A 14,050-nucleotide genomic window follows, 5' to 3' on the forward strand; every position below is an offset into this window, starting at 1 on the left:
TCTTTTATCTTTTTACATTATCTTTATTCCCACACTTCAGTTTATTTTTTTTTTGAAGCTGATTTGACTTTGAGTTAAATTTTCCTGGTTCAAGTTCTACATTGCTCCTTACTGATTATTCACAGTGATCAGTCTGATCTTGAAACTTACAAATTTCTGTTTGATAGTGCGGCATTATATTAGTTCCGGAAATGTAGTTAGTGTGAGTACAAAATTGCTGACAGCAAAATCCATCCCATTTTTTAAGTTATGGTGAGCCTAAATTCTGATAGTTGTTAAAGGGAATTGCATTGCTCTGTAACACAATAATGAATGTATTTTATCTTATCTGATTTTTGGCCTTTATACTTAATGAGTTTATTATTTGTCTTGTTATCAGTGATAACATGCCCCAGCATCAGTTCTTTCACTTTGGAGCACGGTAGTTGGCGAATCGTGAATGGATCAAATTACGAATTTAAAACAAAGATTGTCTTCACCTGTGACCCTGGCTATTATCGACTTGGACCCACCACAATCACATGCTTGGCTAATGGAACTTGGAGCTGGGGACGAGCAAGACCACGCTGTCAGAGTAAATATTATTTAAAACTTAATTTGACTCACTTTCAACCGTCTCAGCACAGAAATCTGTTATGTATTACCTTTGAACTGGAAAATAGGGTCATGTTACTCAGCAAGTGATAGAGGTGCAGAACATTCTCAGAATAATGATACTTAATGCACTAGACTTTGAGGCAAGTTAATAAAATTATCACAAAAGATAAATAAGTACATTTATAAACAAATAATTTTTTTCAAATGGTGAAGGTAAAATAAGTGCATCAAAGCTTGGTGAGAACACTCTGAGTAATGTGTCTAGTTCAGGAAGAATGAGAAAAAGTCAGAGTGGTGAAAGTTCAAAATAAATTGTATTATCAAAGTGCATATATGTTGCTATATACAACCCTGAGATTCATTGTCCTGTGGGCATACTCAGAAAATCTATAGTAATGAGAATAGGATCAATGAAAGATCATCTAGACTGCAGAAGACAACAAACTGTCCCTGTATTGCTGTTGTGGTCCAAATATGCTGCTCCATGTAATTTCTAATGTAAATTTTAATAAAACTTTCCCTGAAAATGCAATGCATACAAACATTTACTCAAATTAAGGAAATGTTAACTATTCCTACTAATATTGCAATTGCTAGTTTTATTCCCACCATTATTGTGTTTTCATGTTAAAATATGTATATTTATAATTAAATACATTCCTGCATACCTGTCAACTGAAATAGTTGGTGTGTCCCCAAACCACTGAATGTTGCCTGAAAGGAGACAGAGTTTAGCAGACACAAACTTGAGTTATATTTTTGTCTGAAGAACCTACCCTGATTCAGAATTCCTATGGGACAATCATAGGCACAGTCTTGGTGCTGCTGCTTTCTGGTACAATACAATGGAGCTGAAAAAACTGAACGAGTTCTGTTTGTTTGGACTGCTATGTCATTTTATCATGGTACAGTGCTGTCCAAAAGTCTTAGGCGCATATGTATAGCTGGGTGTCAAAGACTTTTGCACAGCACAGTAATAAGTTTATGTATTACTGCTGCAAAAAGCAACAAATTTCATGGCACCTAAGTGATGATAAACCTGATTCTGATATGGGTCTTTGTTATGGACCGAGAGTGGGAAGGGGGCCAGGAAGAGGGGAATCATGGTTGGGAAGGGAGAAGGGGGCGGGAAGCACCAGAGAGACATCCTGTAATGATCAATAAACTCTTTTGTTTGGAATCAAATGACCTCACGTGGTGTCTCAGGGCTGGGTGTGTCTGCACCTCTGCCACCCCCCGCCCCGGCACTCCATCTCTTCCACCTGTCCCGCACCCCTTCTGCGGAACTCCACCCTCGCCTTTCCCGACATCCTTTGCTCCTGCCATATATACAAACTCACTCTCCACTCCGCATTGACAAATACAATACTGTGCAAAAGTCTTAGGCACCCTAGCTATATCTATATATGCCTAAGACTTTTGCACAGCTCAGTATATGCAACTTAATTAATGTATTGTGTGTCAGTAATGCATACTGAGAGATCGTAACACAAGAATGAATTTTCTTCTTTTCCTATTATAGTTATATCATGTGGAGAATTAGGACATCCTCCTAATGGTAAAAAGATTGGAACTCAGACTACCTTTGGAGCTACCGCCATCTTGACCTGTGACCTAGGCTACATATTAGTTGGTTCAATAGTCAGAGAATGCCTGGCGTCTGGACTTTGGAGTGGAACTGAAACGAAGTGTTTAGGTATGAGGCTTGTACAGTAATACATCTGTTTTTCTTGCCTTTAACGATTAGATTGGTTTTAAAATCTCGATTATACTTTGTGCACTCAGAATTAAAGTGCTTCATCCTAAATGTTAGTTGTACTTCTGCTGAACTTTAAAGGAAGTTTTTTTTAAATTGAAAGTGCCACATGACCTTTTATTTTCACTGTTAAGCTGGCCACTGTGGAGTTCCAGATCCAATAGTCAATGGGCAAGTAGTTGGAGAGAATTATGGTTACAGAGATACAGTGGTTTACCAATGCAATCCTGGATTTCGTTTGATCGGTTCATCCGTACGAATATGTCAGCAAGATCACAACTGGTCTGGACAACTCCCAATTTGTGTGTGTAAGTAAGCTTGTTTGAGATCTTATTCTAGTTTTGTGAGCATGCATGATGGACACAAAATCAAGTTCAAGTTTACTTTGATATTGTTTATTGCCACAGCTTGTAAATATAGGGGCTGCCAAAGTCATGAGAGTGTGATGCACAGAAGGAGCCATCAATGTCCTCTTTACAGAAATCAGTCATCAGTAACAGGCAGGCTGCCTGCATACCCACATACTGGACTCTGCTCAAGTTGTGTATTTTACCAATTAGCATGTGGATTCTTTTGTAACCGGATGACTATCCATAATGCATGGGTGAGACAAGAGTGTGCGTGACTGTGTGATCTTAAAGATCCCAGTCTATTTTTTGGCTTGGAAGATACGACAACAAAGTTATTAGATTTGATTCCAGAAGCTTCAACTACTGAACTGATCTTAAATCCTATCTAGCCTTCCGCAGAGCATAATTATTTAATGGACATAAAAATAGCTGGATCATTGTAAGGTAAAATCCATTTGGGTTCATTCATGCAACTCAGGGAAGGAAGCCTTCTATATTTATTGATTAATCTGATACGAAGCCCACAATACTATGCCTGATCTTAATTGTCCCCAAAATGGCCTTCAAGCCATTGTTTTCAGGACTAATTTAGATTACACATTAAAATTTTGGCACTTAGCCAATGATATCTTCATCTGATGAATAAATAAAAGAAAATATAGTTTTTAATGGAGTTAGGTGGAGAGGAGAGGTGTGTAGGGGCTATCAATCTAACAGCTGGGCAGTTGCAGTATCCCACTTATATGACTTTATCCCTTTTATATGATTACTATTTTAACTGCAGGTTGTTGACTAAACTTTCTGGGATTGAGAAAACTTGATATGCAAAAGGATGTGACATTTACTGGTTGCAACTTGCTAGATTTGTCCAATTAAACAAGTGGATGCAATGTATTTATTCACAAAACTTACAGGACTGTGCAAAAGTCTTAGGCGCACATATATATAGATAGGGTATCTACGATTTTTGCACAGAATTGTAGTCATTTTATGTATTGCACTGTACTGCTGACAGAAAAAAAATCATGACATATGTGAGCGATGATAAACCTGATTCTGATATGGGTCTCTATTGTGGACTGAGAGTGGGAAGGGGTTAGGGAGAAGGGGATCATGGTTAGGTAAAGGGGATGAAGCAGGAAGCACAAGAGACACATTTAGTAATGATCAATAAACCAGCTGTTTGGAATCAAGTGACCTTGGGTGGTATCTTAGTGTTCGGTGTATCTGCACCTGTGCCACTTGGCCCTGGCACTCCTTCTCTGCCACCTGTCCCACACCCCTCCCATGGTGCTCCACTCTCAACATTCCCAACATCCTTTGCTCCCAGCAGATTTACAAGCACCATAACTATATATATGTGCCCAAGACTTTTGCACAGTCCTGTATGTGTTACTATATTCTTCTCTAATCCTTTTCAACTACTTTGTGCTTCTGATCACCTACAGCGTTTCAAATCACCCTTTTTCTCACTCACTATTTTCCTAGATGCATTTTTAATTTCTCCCCATTCCAGCCTTAGATCCTGAGTTCAATCCACTTCTTACATTGCCTTGCATTAGACCACAATCTTCTACCTCTTCCAGTCTTCAGACCTTCCTCAGATGTAGACTTCAATTTTCCTCCCCAAGTTCATCATCTCAACTTCCCTGCTTAATTCTTTCCATCTCTTGGCTCCCAGATGATTTTATTTGTGGTTCAGAATGCCTGCATGCCAAACACAGCCTCCCATTGAAGCTTGCTATGGCTTTGATATGGAAACAAAGGATGACAGTTATCTAAGGAAAATCTGATGGAACCCTTCCGGCCTGCTGCCATTTCCTTCAATGTTTTTGAGTTAATATCCATTTTCTGTGGGTCTTTCCAAAGAGCAGGACACAAAGGAACTCCAGAAATGCGATCACACAGAATGACAGGATGAGATCCTACATTCTTTAGAGTCTGGCTGCCATACAGAGAAAACCAAGCCCTTGATGTATGCAAAAACGTAAAATAATGAAATTCCCATCTGTTGTGGCTACTTAGAAAACAAACCAAAATGGCTCAGAGACTGAGCGATGGTGTAAACACTGTGTGAAATGCTTCCAAAAACTGAGTTCCATGTTGATAAAACTATGTTCGATCTTCTATTATAAAATCAGCAAAGATGAGCTATCAACAATAATGATAACAAAATTAACAATATTAACAAAGTTAGAAGAATTAGTGATACAAGTATAATAAGCAAAGTTAGCAATCAACAAAAAATATTCATCCCTGCTCTGTCTATCTCTTCCTAAACTAACGACACAAAGGGCGAATACGTGACTATACTCCTTTACATCTATCATGCTCAAACCCACGTGGCAAATTAACGTTAGCCATCATAAAAAGGCTCAAATCAAAATACAATACAGAAAGACAGAAAATAGTTACATGGCTCCTAAACCATCCATACAAATAACAAAACCCATCATTTTCCCACCCACTCTTCCTTCTTTTCCTGTAACATTTTTCCCTCTTCCTCGAAGTCCGAAACTTGTAAACTTGTTAAGACTTATTAAGCTTGCTGGGAAGTGCTGTTCACTCACCCCAATGCTGAACTGAACCCACAACCTATGGATTTACTTTCAAGGACCTTAAAACTCAAGCTCTTAGTATTATTTATTTATTTATTTATTTGTTTGTATTTGTAAAGTTTGGCATATTTTGTATATTGGTAGTTTGAGGGTCTTTTTTCATTGATTCTGTAGTAAGTAAGTAAGTAAGTAATAAATGTTGAGAACATGAGTTGGAGGGTCCTTGAAAGTGAGTCCGTAGGTTGTGGAATCTGTTCAGTGTTGGTGAGTGAAGTTATCCACACTGGTTCAGAAGCCTGATGGTTGAAAGGTAATAACCCTTTCTGAACCTGGTAATGTGGGACTTAAGGTTCCTGTACCCCCTTCCTGATGGCAGCTCTGAGAAGAGAGCATGTCCTGGGTGGTGGGGGTTCTTCATGCTGGTTTACATTTGAAGAGGAGGTTTGGAAAAGAAAAAAAACACTTATCAACAGAAATTGAGTGAAAATTAAAATGTAAAGCATGTCTACCAATGTTCCGAGCAAAGGTAGTTAGAAATGAGCAACAAAACTATCATCAAAAGACTACAAATTGAGAAGGGTTACGGAGATGAATTGAACTCCAACGTTGACTGTCTGAAATTCACTGAGGTATCCATCGGCATCAAGATACTGTAGCAAAATGTAACGATGTGCTACACGCAGCGCTGAAATAACGACGCGCAGTCGGTAAGTCGTTTCGAGACTAGTTTATTCAAACTTCGCGGCGCTGGCATTTAATCCCTAGCGCCTACCCCCTGCCCTCTCCGGGCAGAAATGATGTCAGGGGTGCATTACCAAAGTCTCCCCCCGCGCGCTGGCTATTTGTGAGCCGGTTCGCCTGTGCAGAAAGTGGGTCGCCACATAACCCCCCCCCCCCCGCAAGACCCGGCGATACACCCCCCCAATGTCCACAGTCTGGATCAGCCTCTGTTTGGGAGGTCTGCCTCTGCGCTGCGGTGCCTGAACCTCGACCGGCTGCGCCAAGTCCACATGGGCTGGTTTGAGTCAGTCCACCGTGAAAACCTCCTCTTTCCCTCCAATGTCCAGAACGTACATGGACCCGTTGTTGTTGATCACCTTGAACAGCCCCTCATACGGCTGCTGTAGTGGTGCCCGGTGTCCACCCCTTAGTACAAACACAAACTTACAGTTCTGCAGGTCTTTGGGTACATGGGTCGGGGTCCGTCTGTGCTGTGAAGTTGGTACGGGGGCCAGGTTGCCGAGCCTTTCGCGTAGTCTGTCCAGGACTGCTGCGGGTTCCTCCTCTTGCCCCCTTGGGGCTGGTATGAACTCTCCTGGGACGGCCAGGTGTGCGCTGTACATCAACTCAGCCGACGAGGCGTGCAGATCCTCTTTGGGCGCTGTGCGAATTCCAAGCAGGACCCAGGGAAGCTCGTCCACCCAGTGAGGTCCTCTCAGGTAGGCCATGAGAGCCGACTTCAAGTGACGGTGGAAGCGTTCCACTAATCCGTTCGACTGTGGGTGGTAGGCAGTAGTGTGGTGTAGCTGCGTTCCCAACAGGCTGGCCACAACAGACCACAGGCCGGAGGTGAACTGGGCGCCTCTGTCGGAGGTAATGTGGGCCGGTACCCCAAAGAGTGCTACCCAGGTTGCAATCAGTGCTTGGGCGCAGGAATCAGCAGATGTGTTGGTGAGCGGGACCGCCTCTGGCCACCTCGTGAATCGGTCTACCATAGTTAGGAGGTACCGCGCTCCTCGGGACACTGGTAGGGGGCCCACGATATCCCCATGAATCTGGTCGAACCTCCGGTGGGTGGGTTCGAACTGCTGCGGCGGGGCTTTAGTGTGTCGCTGCACCTTGGCTGTTTGGCACTGCACACACTTTCTGGCCCATTCACTGACCTGCTTGCGAAGTCCGTGCCACGCAAACTTGCTGGAGACCAGCTGGACAGTTGTCCTGATAGATGGGTACGCCAAACCATGGATGGAGTCGAAAACTCGCCGCCTTCAGGCTGCCGGGACGATGGGGCAAGGTTGGCCGGTAGCCACGTCGCACAGGAGGGTCCTCTCACCTGGGCCTACGAGAAAGTCCTGCAGCTGCAAACCCGAGACTGCGGTCCTATAGCTGGGCATCTCGTCGTCTGCCTGCTGCACCTCCGCCAGTGCTACATAGTCCACCCCCAGGGACAGGGCCTGGACAGCTGGTCTGGAGAGTGCGTCCGCCATGACATTGTTCTTTCCCGAGACATGCTGGATGTCCGTCGTGTACTCGGAGATGTAGGACAGATGTTGCTGTTGGCGAGCCGACCAGGGATCGGACACCTTCGTGAACGCGAAGGTCAACGGTTTGTGGTCCGTGAACGCGGTGAATGGCCTGCCTTCTAAGAAGTACCTGAAATGCCGGATTGCCAGATACAGTGCCAACAGCTCCCAGTCGAAAGCACTGCACTTGAGTTTGGGTGATCGTAGGTGCTTGCTGAAGAACGCCAAGGGTTGCCAGCGCCCCTCAATGAGCTGCTCCAGCACCCCACCGACTGCTGTGTCGGATGCGACCACCGTGAGGGCGGTCGGAACGTCCGTTCTGGGGTGCACCAGCATCGCGGTATCTGCCAAGTCTTCCTTGGCTTTGACGAAAGCGGCCACGGCCTCCTCGTCCCAAGTAATGTCCTGCCTTTACCCGACATCAGGGTGTACAAAGGGTGCATGATACAGGCTGCTGAGGGGAGGAAACGGTGGGAGAAGTTCACCATACTAACGAACTCCTGTAGGCCTTTGACTGTGTTGGGCTGGGCAAAGTGGCGGATCGTGTTTACCTTGGCGGGCAGAGGTGTTGCCCCATCTTTGATAATCCTGTGGCCCAGGAAGTCGATGGTATCGAGACTGAACTGGCATTTGGCCGGGTTGATCGTGAGGCCGAAATCACTCAGGCGGGAGTAGAGCTGGCGGAGGTGGGACAGATGCTCCTGGCGACAACTGCCGGCTATAAGGATGTCATCCAAATAGATGAACGCAAAGTCCAGGTTGCGTCCCACCACATCCATTAGCCGCTGGAACGTCTGTGCGGCATTCTTCAGGCCGAACGGGGTGATAAGTGCTGTTTTGAGGATGTCTTCAGGGCGCACCGGGATTTGATGGTATCCCCGGACGAGGTCTACTTTGGAAAAGATTCTTGCCCCGTGCAGGTTTGCTGCAAAGTCCTGTATGTGCGGAACAGGGTAGCGGTCTGGAGTTGTAGCCTCATTCAGTCTGCGGTAGTCACCGCATGGTCTCCAACCCCCAGCTGCTTTGGGCACCATGTGCAGGGGGGAGGCCCATGGGCTGTCAGACCTCCGTACGATCCCCAATTCCTCCATCCTCTTGAACTCCTCCTTCGCCAGGCGGAGCTTTTCTGGGGGGAGCCTTCGTGCGCGGGCGTGGAGGGGTGGTCCCTTGGTCGGGATGTGGTGCTGAATCCCGTGTCTGGGCATGGCTGCCGTGAACTGCAGTGCCAGAATCGATGGAAAGTCCGCCAGGATTCTGGTGAATTCATTGTCCGACAGCGTGATGGAGTCCAGGTGTGGGGCCAGCAACTTGGCTTCACCCAGGGAGAACGTCTGGAAAGTCTCGGCATGTACCAGTCTTTTCCCTTGCAAGTCGACCAGCAGGCTGTGAGCTCGCAAGAAGTCCACCCCCAGGAGTGGTTGGGCCATGGCGGCCAGTGTGAAGTCCCACGTGAACCGGCTGGCGCCGAACTGCAGCTGCACTGTGCGGGTGCCGTAGGTCCGTATCGTGCTGCCGTTTGCGGCCCTCAGGGTGGGTTCTGGCTTCATGTTGCGGGTGTCGTACCCCGTCAGGGGCAAGATGCTGATTTCCGCTCCGGTGTCGACCAAGAAGCGGCGTCCCGACTGTTTGTCCCAGACGTACAAGAGGCTGTCCTGGTGGCCAGCCGCCATAGTCATTAGCGGCAGCTGGCCCTGGCCCTTGCAGGGCGGGTGACAATGGCAGGCTTTTGTGCCCCACCGCTGGGGGTAGAAACACCATTGTTCACTGGCCTCCTCACTCCCGCCTCTGTGTTGTGTGCGGCCCCTGCCGGGCCTGGTCTGGCCTGCTGTTGGTCACGTGGCCTGGTAACCTGACCGACGGAAGCCACGCTCTCCCTCTTGGCTTTCCACAGCACGTCTGCCCGGGCCGCCACCTTCCAGGGGTCGCTGAAATCTGCGTCGGCCAGCAGCAGATGTATGTCCCCAGGCATTGCTCTAGGAATGCTTGCTCGAACAGGAGGCAGGACTTGTGTCCGTCAGCCAGGGACAGCATCTCGTTCATCACTGCTGACGGCAGTCTGTCTCCCAAACCGTCCAGGTGACGCAGGCGGGCACCCCGCTCACCCTGTGAGAGGCCGAAGGTCCCAATGAGCAGCGCTTTGAATGCTTCATATTTGCCTTCTTCCGGAGGCGACTGTATGAAATCCGCAACCTGGGCAGCCGTCTCCTGGTCAAGGGCGTTCACCACGTGGTAGTAATACATGGAATCAGAGGATATCTGCCGAATCTGGAACTGGGCTTCTGCTTAGCTAAACCACACGCGTTCTTGCAGCGTCCAGAAAGTCAGCAGTTGTAGCGAAACTGCGTGAACAGATGAAGAGTCGGTCATCTTTGGTCCAAATCCCATTTGGACCGTCGGGGTCACCGATGTAGCGATGTACTACACATAGCGCTGAAATAACGACACGCAGTCGGTAAGTCGTTTCGAGACTAGTTTATTCAAACTTCACGGCGCTGGCATTTAATCCTTAGCGCCCACCCTCTCCGGGCGGAAATGTCATCAGAGGTGTATTACCAAAGTCTCCCCCCGCGCGCCGGCTATTTGTGAGCCGGTTCGCCTGTGCAGAAAGTGGGTTGCCACAATACTTTATTAGAAATTTATAACGTTAAAAAGGCAGCCTAATGTTTGGATTTAGAACTTCCAAGAAAACTTGCTTTTAATTCCAGATTCCTGATATTCATAGTTATTTCCTTTTATCTGCAGCCGCTTTATAACATTGATTTTAGTATGCTTCAGCAGGAGGTATTTTTCTTTGATGTGAAGGTTTCACCTGTGTTGTTTGAAGTTGAAAGTAATGCTTGATGTCGGGAAAAGGCTATTATTAATTTTATAATGCAGGATCCAGGGGAAAAATATATTTATTCTATTGGTCTGATGTTTTTTTTAAATTTAAGGATAGATCAAGCTGCTAATACACACTAGAGGGTAGTAATTTACAGGGACTACATTACAGATCGAAGGCATTGCATAATTCATTGCGGGTATCTTTGAGTTGAGTAAGCAGCAGTACTTTGTTTATTTCTTGACACTGTGTCATCTTTGTGCTTTTTGTTTAATGAGAATAAAACTAAACTCACATTTTTAAAACCAGATTTAAACAATGCCTTTGCGTATTTCTCTCCGATCAGATTTCTTCTTCAGCCCTTTACCCCTTCCACCTATCCCCTTTCAGCTTCTTACTCCATACCCCCTCCCCTCCACTGTTCCCTCTAAGTCGGCCGCGCAGTAACTAAAATGTTCATGTGCACACGTCCTCTGTTGCTGCGCAGCTGGAATTTTCTTTTATATAATGTCTATTCTATAAACGCGAAGGCATACAGTAATGGGCTATATCAGCTAGTTGAGTGGTGTTGCAACAACAACCTTGCACTCAGCGTCCTCGTAGAGGGATAAGAAGTGGAAAGAGTATACAATTTCAAGTTCCTGGGTGTCAACATCTTTGAAGATCTATCCTGGTCCCAAGGTATCGATGTATTATAAAGAAGGCATGACGACAGCTATATTTCATTAGGAGTTTCAGGAGATTTGGTATGTCATTAAGGACACTCACAAATTTCTACATATGTACCATGGAGAGCATTCTGACTGGCTGTGTCACTGGTATCTGGGGCGTGGGGGGGTGGGGGGGGGGGAGGTGTGGAGGCTACTGCACAGGATCAAAAGAAGCTGTAGAAAGTTGTGAACTCAGTCAGTTCCATCATAGGCATGAGCCTCTGTAGCATCCAGGACGTCTTCAAGGAGCGATGCCTCAAAAAGGCGGCGTCCATCGTTCAGGACCACAATCACTCAGGGCATACCCTCTTCACATTGCTCCCATCAGGAAGGAGGTACAGGAGCCTGAAAGCACACACTCAATGATTCAGGAACAGCTTCTTCCGAACTGCCATATAAAATATGTGTATATATACATACTGCAGCTGCAAAAACAACAAATTTCATGATATACGCTTTAAAGTGCTGCATAGTTTTCAGGCCATGTAAAAATATCCTGCTCAGGGCAAGGTTGGTCTGCGCACTTGTAAAAACCAATTAGAGGGTTACATTGCCCCCCCCCCTCACCCACCCACTTCCTCCCTCACCTATCACCTGCCAGCTTGTACTCCTACCCCTCTCCCTCACCACCTTCATCTGACCTGCCCTCTTCCTTCCCAGTCTGAATGAGGGGTCTTCGCCTGAAATTCAGCTGTTTATTCCCCTACATTGCCACTGCCCGACCTTCTGAGCTCCTCCAGCACTTTGCATGTGATGCTTTTGGTAAACGTGAGTGGCACATACTGCACCAACCGGGTGTTACATATCCCACCCAGTTATTCGTTCAATCATTCCATTCTCACCTGATGTCAGCTCAGATGTATATTTTTAATTCGGTTATCATTCTTTTACTTCCTGGATGTTCTGAATCCTTCCATGTATTTATATCGTCAAGACTAAGAAGTGTAAAAAAGCTAAAAAAATAAATTTGCTTTTGTTATTCCTACACAATTGATCAGTATTCCCTTAGTGCTCATCCCGGTCCAATTGCAAACCTTTCCACCAGTGAGTTCTTCCAAATGCTGATCTTTCTTTGGTCACTTGTATATGAAATGACTTTTCTGTGCTCCTTTCCAAAGCTTTTGTCAATTTTGTGATGATTAACAGAATACAAGAAAGAAAAATAAAGGAAGATTACTTTTATTTGTGACATGTACATCAAAACACACAGTGAAATGGATCATTTATCATAAGACATTGGAGCAGAATTAGGCCATCTGGCCCATCGAGTCTGCTCCGCCATTCAATCATGGCTGACTTATTTTCCATCTCAACCCCATCCTTCTGCCTTCTCCCTGAAGCATTTGATCCCCTTACTAATTAGGAATCTGTCAACCTTTGTTTTAAATACACCCAGTGACTTGGCCTCCACAGCCATCTGTGGCTATGAATTCCATAGATTCACCATCTTCTGACTAAAGAAATTTCTTCTTATCTATGTTTTTAAGGGAGATCTTTCTATTCTGAGGCTGTGCCTCTGGTCCTAGACTTCCCCCACTATAGGAAACAGCCTCTCCACGTCCTCTCTATCAACATTCAATAAGAACACAAATCAATTCATTGTAACAGTGTATTGAGGTAGTGTAAGGTAAAACAACAACAGAGAGTGTCTCTTTATGGTACAGAGACGTATCTAAATACAATCTACAAAGAAATTCCTCCTCATATCTGTTCCAAAGGGAGATTATTCTATTCTGAAGCTGCCTGACCTGCTGCGCTCCTTCAACACTCTGTGTGTGTTTCTGTTGGGGTTAGGTCTGTGCCTATGCTGTATTGTTCAATGTATTCTGTGTATGTTTTTATACTTTTCTCTTGAGAATACTGCTTAGCTGATGTTACGTGCCTCAGATGAAGTAGCAATTAATTCATTGCACCTGTACGTATGGCAATAATCTCAATTTTGTGATGCAGCCGCTATTTTATGAGGCTGGGTACTGTAAGAAGGCTGCAGGGGAAAGTGCAACATGGACACCTCAAAATGTCGCATCAAGTCAAATCAGCGACGATCACGCAGAGCCAGTCAGTGCACTATTCCACAGCAGCATATTGGTTAGCACAAAGCTTCACAGTACTAGCGACCTGGGTTCAATTCCCGTCGCTGCCTGTAAGGAGTTTGTACTTGGATTTCCTCCAAGTGCTCTGGCTTCCTCTCACAGTCCAAAGAAATATCAGTGGGTGGGTTAGCTGGTTATTGTAAATTGTCCCATGTATAGGCTAGGATTAAATCAGGGAATTGCTGGGCTGGATGGGCCTATTCCATGCTGTATCATATAAATAAATATGCTTATTTTATCTGCTTAGAGAGGAAGTTTACTCCATCATTACAGAGGATGATCAACGTTTTTGGTGGCTAGTTAATGATCAATGCTACTGGTTAATTTAAGAGAACTATTATTAATCTCTTTAGTGCTTGTTTATAAGTACTTCAAAAGTTATTTTAGGAACTTCAGATTGTCGCTCATGTGTTTCTTCCAGCAATTAGTTGTGGTCATCCTGGAAATCCAGTTTATGGAAAAACATCCGGAAATGGTTTCAATCTGAATGATGTTGTAACGTTTTCTTGCAACACTGGTTACGTGATGGATGGGTCAGCCAAAGCCCAGTGTCAGACAAACAGACAGTGGAGCCAGTCAATCCCTACGTGTAGAGGTAAGAGTCAAAAATGATTGTGATTATATCATTCACTGCAATAATTTGTATGCATGAAGAAACCAAACACTGATACGAGTTGGTATTGTAATAGATTAAGTATACTTTCATTTGGATTTGATTGTGGTATTAAAGTAGTTCAGATTATGTTCAGAATTTTAGTTTACCTTGTAGTATGCAGCTTCATCAAGTCTCAAGAAATGCTAGTATTAAGTCAGAAGCCCTGGAAAACTGATATTAATAGTGGTACAACCAGGATTTTTCTGAATTTTGGTAAAGTTCAATTGGAATATGAAAAACTCTCAATTCAATTTTATTCACTTGTGA

General features: G+C 45.0%; 1 protein-coding gene across 1 annotated transcript in view; it reads left to right on the forward strand.

Annotated features, from left to right (window-relative positions):
* The window catches only part of csmd3b (CUB and Sushi multiple domains 3b), a 2,154,916-nt gene that overhangs the window by 2,036,759 nt on the left and 104,107 nt on the right, over positions 1-14,050 (forward strand). The window contains exons 51-54 of the mRNA XM_073038951.1: positions 380-574; positions 2,120-2,293; positions 2,488-2,661; positions 13,550-13,723. Of these exons, the coding sequence (XP_072895052.1) occupies positions 380-574; positions 2,120-2,293; positions 2,488-2,661; positions 13,550-13,723 (717 nt within the window). The remainder of the gene's footprint in view (positions 1-379; positions 575-2,119; positions 2,294-2,487; positions 2,662-13,549; positions 13,724-14,050) is intronic.

Source organism: Hemitrygon akajei, chromosome 1 (genome assembly GCF_048418815.1).
Source record: "Hemitrygon akajei chromosome 1, sHemAka1.3, whole genome shotgun sequence".
Classification (NCBI taxonomy): domain Eukaryota; kingdom Metazoa; phylum Chordata; class Chondrichthyes; order Myliobatiformes; family Dasyatidae; genus Hemitrygon; species Hemitrygon akajei.